This window comes from Salminus brasiliensis, chromosome 9 (genome assembly GCF_030463535.1).
Source record: "Salminus brasiliensis chromosome 9, fSalBra1.hap2, whole genome shotgun sequence".
Taxonomy (NCBI): Eukaryota; Metazoa; Chordata; class Actinopteri; order Characiformes; family Bryconidae; genus Salminus; species Salminus brasiliensis.
The window spans coordinates 41642519-41654781 of NC_132886.1; the positions used below are offsets into that span (position 1 = coordinate 41642519).

The 12263-nt window shown below is 46.6% G+C and overlaps 1 protein-coding gene across 1 annotated transcript; it reads right to left on the reverse strand.

The window, feature by feature from the left end:
- Window positions 1-4162: 4162 nt before the first annotated feature.
- ftr66 (finTRIM family, member 66) lies at window positions 4163-10595 on the reverse strand. Its single transcript, XM_072687042.1, has 6 exons — window positions 9983-10595; window positions 7470-7565; window positions 7075-7296; window positions 6813-6972; window positions 5958-6017; window positions 4163-5704 (listed from the first exon to the last, which is right to left on the reverse strand). The coding sequence occupies exons 1-6, from the start codon at window positions 10568-10570 to the stop codon at window positions 5175-5177; spliced, it is 1656 nt and encodes a 551-aa protein (XP_072543143.1). The 5' UTR covers window positions 10571-10595; the 3' UTR covers window positions 4163-5174.
- Between the last annotated feature and the right edge of the window lie 1668 nt (window positions 10596-12263).

The window sequence follows — 12263 nt, forward strand, 5'->3', positions numbered from 1 at the left end:
CCTTTGAAGGATGCAGCCCGATAATTGGGACACGCCTTAACCGTATGTTAACAAGTATTATGACATCACAAAAAGCGTTAGCTGAAAACTATGGCCTGGACTGGAGGAGTGAAACTGTAAAAATGTTTAAATCGAAAGGACGGGTCCGTTTACACTAAAGCACACTGGACGGACTGGAACACTGGGTTTGGTCATATAAAAATGAGCAGGCGTGATTCTCGGGTATGATGGAAGTAGCTTCAGATCCGTCTGGACTTTGTACTGCCTCTGTACAGTTGTGCGGTCTGACGGCGTCGCACAGTGGCTGCAGCTAAAGCCACGAGCCAAAACCCGAGCCCCCCTTTAACCCCAAATGACCTTCAGAAATCTGCTTCTAATAAGACGGAGCGGTTGATTTGGTCTCAAATGCTTCCCTCAGCTGCAAATCACAGTAATTAATCTGAATCCCTCCAGCGCTTGTGTGAAAGTCTGTCATGCGGGAATGTTGTTCTGTTTCCAAAACAAGCTGAAGCACACCTTGGTGACCTTCCAGCGCGGCGGCGTTTTCCAGACCTGTTTACCCGTGTTATTGTAATGTTATTTAGGAGGTTCTGGTGACGTCACGCGGGCATATTTCGGCCCTCATCAGTCTCTCTCAGCTCTCCTCGCACAGCTGCTGAAGACGACCTTCGGCCAGATCCGTCAGGCAGTCTGCTACCAGCCCCTCGGTATGATGTTATCGCCCTCGTAACTCAGTGGTTATTAGAACGAGGCCTTCGGTTCTGCTCAACATCTGTGCGATAATGCTAATCTGTGGTAGCCTTAGCTTATGGAATTCCAGTAGTGCGTTAGCACTAATCCAGCTAACCGAGGCTTATTCTTAACAACAGTTTAAAGGAACCTTTCTAGGAACGTCGTCTTGGAACATTCCGAGAACATTCAGAATGATTGCTCTGATGTTCTGGTTTTGGTTGCAGGAGCATTGCCTTGTTCCTGTGAATCTGTCCAGTGTTCTCAACATTTGCAGAAGGTTCCTCTTAGGTAATGAGAACGTTCCCAGAACAATTTAATATTCTAGGAATACCATCGTGGGAAAAAAAAAACGTTGCAAGAATGTTGCACTGGAATGTTTCCTCAACGTGAAGCTGCCCAGTATTCTCAACATTCCCAGAACGTTCTGATGTTTCGTCACAAGAACGTTCCCAGAGCATCATATCAACCTTATTTGCAGCAAGAATTGAAGTAGGATCTTGGTCTTGGAACATTCTGATCATCTCCAAAACAATGTTCTCACAACGTTCCTGTAACATTCCATCTCGTTTGCACTGGAACGCTGCATTGGAACGTTCCCTCAATGTGAATCCGTCCAGTTTTCCCAACGATCAACGCTTTGTTGGACTGTCTAGGACCTTCGTCTCGAATTGAGCTAATCGTTCTTGATAGTTTTGCTTTCTCACATCCTAAAAGCAACGCAGGCTGCTGTCAACACTACCCTCGGTAAGTGCTGACATAGCTTGCTGATTGGACGAAGAAGTGGGAGGAGCTCTCTGTAGCAAGGACGGGTAAACACTTAGGCTAAATGTATGGAGTGTATTTCAGAGGATCTCTCTTCTTAGCTGGGAACTACAAACCCTGATGACCATCCTGGGCCTGTTCAGAAACAGCTGTTGAAAGAAACCACCAGACACACCCACTGCTCTCTGATTGGCCACAGTGAGAAGGTATATGTCATATCCCATTGGAGATATTGTGTTTAAAAAGCTCAGTGGTGAAACTTCCACGTTCAGTGTGAATGCAGCTTTAGGTTCCTCGATTTCTGGCCGTGATCATCCCAGTGGTTCTGCAGTGGAGCCTTCACTCCACGACTTGGAGGAACCTCGAAGAGCACAGGTAGCTTTGTATGTGCCTAGCTAACAAATCCTAGCTAGCTATGGTGGTGCTAATGGGCTAAGCTAGCTTGCTTAGGCAGTGCTAATGAGCTATGCTATCTTGCTTAGGCAGTGCTAATAGGCTAGCACAAGCAAACAGTGGTAAACATGATGATAACTTAAGCTAATAACCTACCAGCTGACTAACCTAGCTCTGGCCAGGGTTAAACTCAGGCTAACCCTAGCTAACAGGTTTTGGAGATGTGGGATTGGGCTTGTTCACCAACTGAAGCAAATTAATGAAGGGTTTGGTGTGTTTTTACAGAGATGTGATTGGTGACAGGCTAATTTCTAATGTTAACTATTATTATTTGGACATTAAAGCAGCATTATGTAAAATATCAGCTGGAATGCTGCTAACTGCAGTATACCCTGAATGAACCATCATATCAGTGTAAAATGATATGTAGTATGAATTACACCCCTTGGCTGTAGGGGGAGCTCATGAGCAAGAAACACCACTTTTTGCATACTGTGGCTTTAATGGCTGAGTGCTGGGAGCATGGCTCTGCTGTTTGTTGTTGTTTACAGGCTATTTATCTCTAATGGGTCTAAGTCTTTGTTTATGAAGTGTGCAGCTGACCGGTGTTGTGGAAATGTGGGCGTAGTCTGTGAGGAAAGTGCATCATTAGCGCAACGTATTGCGCTAATACCGTAACGCCCACCCCTGCCGCCATGCTGCTTATTTCTGCCCTCTGCCTGACCCCCCGGAGGACTTCCCCCTGAGAATCGCTGATCTGTCTTCACAGGCTTTTATGCTGCTCACCTCTAAACCACATCCTGGCAGTGTGCTTCCTATCGGCTGTGTACGGCCTTCGCCTGATTACAGCGTCTGATCTCATCTCTAACCCAGCAGAGAGGAGTCCCTGCGGAACAAAGAACCACAACAGCCCACCACAACTCTCCCGCTATCTGATGTTAGCGCTGGTCTCTGCAGTCACAGTGCAGTGACCCAGCGGTCCAGTCACATGACCGTATCAGACTTTAGGAGCTCCTCCTCACTTAGAAGGGTACAATTACAGACTGTCGGCCAACCAGTTTTGTTGTTGTTGTTGTTGTTGTTTTTAATTCCATGCTGGTCTAGGCTGCATTATACTGGTCTGGTGATGGTGTGGTGCTGGTTGACCAGTAAACCAGTGTTGGTGGTTAGCCAGTATAGCAGTGTTCAAAACAGAGCACATGCTGGTGTATACTGGAATGTTGTATATATGGGTTGCTGATTGACCAATATACCAGTGTTCAAAACTAAACATGTGCTGGTCTGTACTGGCCTTATTCTGGTTGACCGGTATTCTATTGTTTATATCACAAAACATACTGGTTTCTACTGGTCTGGTGCTGATATTCCAGTGTTCAAAACACAACATATACTGGTCTGCTGCTGGTGTAGTGCTGGTTGACCAGCATGTACTGGTTTATACTGATCTGCTGCTGGTGTAGTGCTGGTTGACCAGCACATACTGGTTTATACTGGTGTGCTGCTGGTGTAGTGCTGGTTGACCAGCATGTACTGGTTTATACTGGTGTGCTGCTGGTGTAGTGCTGGTTGACCAGCATATACTGGTTGACCAGCACATACTGGTTTATACTGGTGTGCTTCTGGTGTAGTGCTGGTTGACCAGTATATACTGGTTGACCAGCACATACTGGTTTATACTGGTGTGCTGCTGGTGTAGTGCTGGTTGACCAGCATATACTGGTTTATACTGGTCTGCTGCTGGTGTAGTGCTGGTTGACCAGCATGTACTGGTTTATCCTGATCTGCTGCTGGTGTAGTGCTGGTTGACCAGCACATACTGGTTTATATTGGTCTGGTGCTGGACTTGAGCTGGTTGACCAGTATTCCAGTGCTGGTGTGGTGGTTATGGCACATACAGACTGGTCTGGGGGGGGGCTGTGAGGACCGGGTTGAGAACCACTGGCCTAACCAAATCCTTTAATCTTAAAATCTTGTCATTTACTTGTGTTTGTGTCAGAGCACCACCAGGGGGCACTGTGCCCCTTTTATAATAACCCACCTCTGTTTAAAGTTAATGAATCACAAATTGGACAAGATTTGATCTTTAACTGTTTGTGTTTATTGACATGATCATATAAGGTTACAAATAACAGTGATAAAATATCAGAGCAGATCAAAGGGTTTTACATTACCTTTTCTAAATAGTTCAGACAGAACTCTTACTTAATGAGTTTAAATTATTTGAAACATTAAAAGGACAGAATAACATCCATGATCTGCAACATGTGAGTAGAAATGGATTATTAGACTACTACTATACTATATACCAATAGCAGGTGTTTCTAATAAAGTGACCAGTGAGTGGAAGCACAAGATGGGTGTTTCTAATAAAGTGGCCGGGGAGTGGAGGCACTAGGTAGGGGGTTCTAATGTTGTGGCCAGTAAGTGGAATAGCAAGGTTAGTGTTTCTAATTAAGTAACCAGTAGAAGGACAAGGTAGGCGTTTCTAATAAAGTGGCCGGTGAGTGCGGGCACAAGATAAAGGGTTCTAATGTAGTGGCCAGTGAGTGGAAACACAAGGCGGATGTTTCTAATAAAGTGGCCAGTGAGTGGAAACACAAGGCGGATGTTTCTAATAAAGTGGCCAGTGAGTGGAATAGCAAGGTTGGTGTTTCTAATAAAGTGGCCAGTGAGTGGAAGCACAAGGTTGGTGTTTCTAATAAAGTGGCCAGTGAGTGGAAGCACAAGGTAGGGGTTTCTAATAAAGTGGCCAGTGAGTGGAAGCACAAGGTAGGCGTTTCTAATAAAGTGGCCAGTGAGTGGAAGCACAAGGTGGGTGTTTCTAATAAAGTGGCCAGTGAGTGGAATAGCAAGGTTGGTGTTTCCAATAAAGTGGCCAGTGAGTGGAAGCACAAGGTTGGTGTTTCTAATAAAGTGGCCAGTGAGTGGAAGCACAAGGTTGGTGTTTCCAATAAAGTGGCCAGTGAGTAGAAGCACAAGGTAGGTGTTTCCAATAAAGTGGCCAGTGAGAGGAAGCTCAAGATAGGGGGTTCTAATGTAGTGGCCAGTGAGTGGAAGCACAAGGTTGGTGTTTCTAATAAAGTGGCCAGTGAGTGGAAGCACAAGGTTGGTGTTTTTTAATAAAGTGGCCAGTGAGTGGAAGCACAAGGTAGGTGTTTCCAATAAAGTGGCCAGTGAGTGGAAGCTCAAGATAGGGGGTTCTAATAAAGTGGCCAGTGAGTGGAAGCACAAGGTAGGGGTTTCTAATAAAGTGGCCAGTGAGTGGTTTGGGGATATTGATTGTATTCCTACTCCATTTGACTAAACGTAACAGACACTCCGTAACATGCAAACTCAAATCCAGGGTATAGGGGCTGGGTGAATGTTGTGTGCACCTTGTGGAGGAGCTTCATGCTTTCAGAGACACTGTAGAAGGCTAAAGTGCCCGCACCATGGTCCAGATACACCCCTATCGTGGAGGAGCTTGGCCCAGGGATCCTGGTCACGGCGTTATTGTGCCAGAAGGCGTAACCTTTCCTAGAGCAAAACAAACTCCAGGATTTGCTGTTGTGCCCAAAGTGAGCCTCATTGCCATCCCCTTTCCTGTCCAGGTCCTTGTATGCCACGGCGACGGTGATGCCCATCCCGCTCCACTCGGCTTCCCAGTAACAGCAGCCCAGCAGGCCTTCAGAGCCCAGTACTTGGCACCAGTAATCAAAGCGCTCCAAAAGGTCAGGACAAGAGTGTTCCCGCGCCCGCACCGACACGGTCCTGCAGTTGGGAGACACGTTTAGCTCCCTGTGGGCCGAGCGAGGGTCCAGCGTGAGCTGGCGGGAGTCTGGAAAAGACGAAGACGAAAAAAAGGGACGTTACGCAACAGCTCAGATATGCAAACTCAGTCAAGCAGCGATGCAAAGCGTCCAGCTCAACTTTTATACAGCGCATCTATTTCAACCACTGCCGAGATAAAACGACACGTCTCCTCTGTCAGCACTGCATTACAGCATACCTAACCTCGGCCATCGCTAGTCTCGCTCTGCTTTATTCAACCCCAGCAGTGGCAGACAGTGTGGGAAGCCTGCGGTACTCACAGTAAAGGAACTCCGGCCTGATTTTGGGAAGTGGACTCTGGAGGATTTTCACTGTGCTGGCTGGAAATAAAACAGTTCAGAGTTAAAAACATCAACCAGACCTCTGTACCCAACTACAGTATGTACATCTTCAGTTTGTCTGATAAAAAAACTCATTGAATTAGGATGAGTGCTAAAGTTCCATTGAACTCTTTTGGGATGAGTTGGAACGATGAAGCTCCAGTGAACTCTGTTGGGATGAGTCAGAGCGATGAAGCTCCATTGAACTCATTTGGGACGAGTCGGAGTGATGAAGCTTCATTGAACAACTTTGGGATGAGTTGGAACGATGAAGCTCCAGTGAACTCTGTTGGGATGAGTCAGAGCGATGAAGCTCCAGTGATCTCATTTGGGATAAGTTGGAGTGATGAAGCTTCATTGAACTCATTTGGGACGAGTCAGAGTGGTGATGCTTCATTGAACAACTTTGGGATGAGTCGGAGCGATGAAGCTCCATTGAACTCATTTGGGATGAGTCGGAGCGATGAAGCTCCATTGAACTCATTTGGGATGAGTCGGAGCGATGAAGCTCCATTGAACTCTGTTGGGATGAGTTGGAGTGATGAAGCGCCATTGAACTCATTTGGGATGAGTTGGAACGATGAAGCTCCATTGAACTCATTTGGGATGAGTTGGAGTGATGAAGCTCCATTGAACTCATTTGGGACGAGTCGGAGTGGTGAAGCTTCATTGAACAACTTTGGGATGAGTTGACCTAATGAATCTCTTTTGGGGTAAGTTGGAGCGATGAACCTTAATTGAACAACGTTGGGATGAGTTGGAGTTTTGTGTAGACACACTCTAATTTCAACTCACTTGCTCTGACAATCTTGGGCCACTCCACTTTAAAAACCCCTTCCAGCCTTGTCCTGAGAGCAGAAATGGCATTAGTCACGTTCCCAATATCAGAGAACGAAGCTATGGAGATACTGGGCAGATCTGTAGATCCAAGAGGGGCAGAGATCAGCCGGTGGGTCTAAAGAAAGAAAGCGAGAGCAATGATTGGACTCAGAAAGACCCAGAATACAGCAGCCAATGTTCAGCGCCCACTTCCACTAGGAGGCGAACCTCAGACTACCTGAAGGAGATGGATATGGTCATCAGTGTGCAGTAGATCCTCCAGCTTGTGGTCCTGCTCTTTGAGTTCAATGATCTCCTGCTCCAGTTTCTCCTGCAGGCTCACCGCCATCTTCTCCTGGTCTTGGATCAGTTCTTTCACCTCCTGGCACCTTTTCCCAACAGCCTGAACGAATTCCACAAAGATCTGCTCGCTGTCCTCCATCGTTGAACGCACGGAGATCTGTGAGAGGAGACAGACAGTGACTGTGTACTGAGTAAGGGAACGTTTAGGACCCACTTGGTGCTACACCTACATGCAGGACAGATTTGGGAAGATTTCACTTGCTATGATGTGATTTTTTTGGCAGTACAGTCCAGCCTGGTCACAAGCCAGGGCATGTAAAAGCTTCTCACTTTGAGAGTGTCCACGGCCTGTCTCAGCTCCAGCAGTTCCTTCTCTTTGGCATGAATTTTCAGCTTGAACTTCCGCCTTACTGCTCCCAGCTGCTTCTGCAGAGGAACAACCAGGGGTAATTTGACCATTTACACAATATACAATTTACACACTTATGCTTACACAGTAAAATCCTGGGGCAGATTTGTACTGTCCAGACCTGCAATTACCAACATTAAATCTTAGCAGCATGTCGTTTACTGTATGTTACTGGGTGGCTAACTTACTATCCAATCAGATTGTGGCTAAAATTCCTATGTATTTCTGCTCTTTCCCAATTAGGGATGACTACCAGAGGAAAGACCCAGATAATACGCCCGTGTGGGGCGTGTATGTGTAGCCCAACTGGGAACCAGAAAGCTTTTGTTGGCCTCACATAATATCGTCCACCAGGGTCGGTGTTGGGACCAGGAGGGATTGGACTTGGGCCCCATCTGGGACCTGTGTGAGACTAAGTTGGTAAGTCCACCTGGGCCCCAGTAATAACCCAGGTACAAACTGAGAGTACCACTCAGAGCCCATGCCTATCTGGAACCCACCTAGCCCACATTCCACCTATATGAGCAAGTTGGGCACGCTGGTTTGGGAAGGCCTTTATCAAAAGGAGATGCCAGATGATGACATACTTAGATATGTCCATGTCCGTGATGCAAATGGCAGGGAAATCATTTCTATGCAGATGTCCTACGTGTACCACATTCAAAACAGAGAGCATCAGGACTCCTACCTTGCCTCCCGTTGGTCAGATATCAATCTCAGCTAATAATAATAAAGGAAGCTGTGGAGAGAATGCCGAAGGCTCTGCTGCAGGAATTTGAATGGGAGACAATATGTTCTTTCACGTCTTCCTTTTAGCCACTTATTGATAATAATCTATCTGATAGGTGTGCTTTCAACCCCTACTCAAAGCTTCAGGGCCCCAAAGCAGAACTGGCAGAATCGGTGCTCTCCTCAATCCTGCTTAAATTTTGATTTTACATCAGGGAAAACAAAGCCCAAATGTAAAAGAGCACCAAATGTAGCTGGGTGGGTTCCAGGTGGTCATGGGCTCGGAGTGCAGTTGGGCTTCCCCAAATGGGCCCACGTTTTCACAGCCCACCTCAATCTAACATGGATCCCATCTAGACCCAATGTGCAGTGTACAAACAAGTTAAGACCCATGTTAAACCCCTCCTGGTTCCCAGTTGGACTACCCATATAGGCCCCATTTAGCCTTTAGGCCCCTTTCAATGCAGAAATTCCTCTCCTATCTTAGTTGCTCTGAAAATGTCTTAATCTCCTGCTCTTAAACTCACTGGTGTCTAAGTGTGGTGCTCTGTTTCTTCCCCTGAAAAACACCAGGTACCGTCTCAGAGTTGGAAGACAGCAATCCTTTACCACCTCATGTCACAAATCATTTGGCAGATATGCTAGAAGGTATGCCAGCTTCTTGCAATACCTCAATAACTTCCAGATTGAAGCCCAGCTCACTTTGATCCACCTTTATGGTGCTTCTGGAGCTTCGGTTAGGCATTTATTTTCCTCCTTTCTTCTCCGCTGCGTTCCTTTAGATCATGGCCTCACCATTCCACACTCTACTACAAAGGGTTTTTGAGCAAGGCCCTAGAACAGAGCTGGACTGCTGTTTCTCCAAACAACCTGGAGAACACCTGATTCCCTTTGTTACATTGGTTTGAACCACTGATCATGTGTGCTCCTACCATAGGAGAATTCCATTTGGCTTCCCTAAAGCCCTGGCCGTCAAGGACTTTCAGACCTGAATACAATCAGCTACTTTAAGTTGCACCCTTTGCTGACACAGATGTGCAAATGCACACACAGCTTGTCTAGACCCTGTAGAGAAGAAGTACTGCCAATAGAATAGGACTCTCTGGAGCAGATCAACATGATGAACCTATTGGCTCCTGCTGCCTAATAATGCCAGGCGTGGGCTAGTAGAGGGGTGTAAAGCCCCCCAGCAGCATTGAGCTGTAGAGCAGTGGAGGAACTGTGTTCTCTGGAATGATGGTGGAGGAACTCCATCCAGTACTTTTGGGAATTGATCATCCAACATTCTGACCTCACTTACGCTTTTGTGGCTAAAAGTAAGCTAGCAAAAATGCTTTCCTGGATAGTGTCCCAACACTGTGTGGAACATCTGGGGTAAGAAGTTTGACATGCTATAAAGGTTATCCACCAATTTAACCAGGTTCTTCCTGGGAGCTTTGCATTGTGCAGCAGTTCTTTAAGGTTTCGGCTGTTTACACTGTTTACATCTCATTTACAAAAACTATCAACTGAGAAGATCCAAAGGAATCAAGTGCATCATGAGACCAGGATTCATTCATTGTTTGTCTCAAGTCCATCCTGCACTTGAGGAAGACCTCCATGTCCATGATCTCTGTGGAGACCTTTGAGAACTCTGAGAACGTATTCAGCACTTACCTCAAATTGAACCCTCAGATTCTGCCTTGTTTCACCGCAGATTCCTTACCTGTTGCTTGACGCTCTCCGAAGCAGCCGAAACCGTGTCATGACCCTTGTGACCGTCTATCACGCACAGCAGACAGATGCACTGCTGGTCTGTCTGACAGTATATCTCCAACAGCTTGTTGTGCTGAGGGCAGATTTTCTCCTGGAGGTGCCCGGAGACCTCGACCAGCTTGTGTTTCTTCAGCGCAGGAGACTGGTAGTGTGGCTGGAGGTGGGTTTTGCAGTACGACGCCAAGCAGACCAAGCATGACTTCGTGGCTTTCTCCCTGGTCTCCGTGCAGAAATCGCACTCGACTTCGGCGGGCACCTTGCGCACAACCGCCCGAGCTGCCGGCTGCATTGCAGCCTTCATCTTCTCCGCCATGTCAGCCAGGATGGTGTTCCTGTTGAGGATGGGCTTGGGGCTGAAGCTCTGCCTGCACTGTGGGCAGCTGACGGACGTATGCGGGTCATCGTTTTTCCAGTAGAGGTTAATGCAGCTCATGCAGTAGCTGTGTCCACATGGAATGGCCACGGGATCTCTGAGCAGGTCCAGGCAGATGGGGCAGGTGAACTGCTCCCTGTCCAGGAGCTGCTCCAGCTGTGCCATTCTGCTTTAGGAAGCTGGGGGAAATGGGACAGGTGAGGACCAGGGCAGGTGATAAGCAGCTGGCTGAGCCACGCCCAGTGTGGGAGTGTCTGTAGTAGTAGTAGTAGGCCTGTTATCACATAGTTGCCTGGTTGTGGTTACATTATATGTCCAAATGTTTGTGGACACCTGTTCTAATGAATGCTTTATTCAGATACTTTAAGCTGCACCCATTGCTGACACAGATGTGCAAATGCACACACACAGCTTGTCTAGTCCCTGTAGAGAAGAAGTACTGCCAATAGAATAGGACTCTTTGGAGCAGATCAACATCATGACCCTATTGGCTCCATGCTGCCTAATAATGCCAGGCGTGAGCTAGAGGGGTATAAAGCCCCCCAGCATTGAGGAGCTGTGGAGCAGTGGAGGAGCTGTGTTCTCTGGAATGATGGTGGAGGAGCTCCATCCAACCATCTGCTTATGTTGTGTATCTCAGCTGACAACCTGAACTTTCACACACACACACACACACACACACACACACACACATACAGAACAATTCAGATAGGAACAGAAAATGATGCAAGGGACAAACACATACATAGACACACACACACACACACACAAAGAGCTCATTTCCTTTGGATGATGTTTATTCAGAGCTGGATTTACACACACACACACACACACACACACACACACACACACACATACTGAGGGACTATAGAGAGTCACCACAACACAATACTACAAACTCTCCTTGGTCACACAGTGATTCAGCCCCCAGCCCCTCCACCCGCTACCCAATAACCCCGTAACAGTCAGAGACAGCCACACACACACACAGTGATTTTTCTTTGTTTGGTTGCTGTGAGGTGATTGTGTAACTGATACAGTTTACAGAGAAACAGCAGACACACACACACACACACACATGACTCCAACAGCTGCGAGCTATAGCAGAACATCTAACAATAACACAAAACAGCACTGTTATTACACTGCTATTACACTGTTATTACACTGCTATTACACACCATGGCTATTATAAAGCTGAAGTGTATATATATATATATATATTGAATTATTATAAAATATTCAAACCTGCTCCCAGACATTTTCACTCCGTTTCAGGGTTCGGTTTAATGACAAACATTTTAAACATTTTGCAGTTTTATCTGAGGGGGTTTGGTGGGTTCGGTCCCGGTCAGAGCTGTGGCTCTACAGTGGAGGTTCTAGATAAGCTCCCCCAGTCAGAGCTGTGGTTCTACAGTGGAGGTGAAGGGAAGCAGACGTCTGAAGCTCTAATAAAAGCTCCTCACAGAAAGTTCTTCACCTAATGGTGATGAAGACGCTGCCTGATGCCTGAGACACTGTTCTACCAGAGTTCTGAGAAGAGTTCGGCTCTAGAACCTGCTTTTAAAACCAGATCATTAAAATGGTGGAGGGATACATGCTGCAGGGTGTAGTGCAGCTACAGAAAGTAGTCCCTAAAGAGAACTGGATTAGTTGAGATTCTCTATTCACTATTTTACCTTCATCATCAACATCATCATCCATATAAAACTCAGAAGACTCGTGTTGTAGCTGCACTGGTGGGTTTGGATAGGAGATAAATTATGGGCTGTATCTGTGTTGTAGTCATGGTGACCGAAGCCTGTTTCCATTCACCTCCACTGTAATGAAAAATAAAATGCATCACAAAAGAAAAACA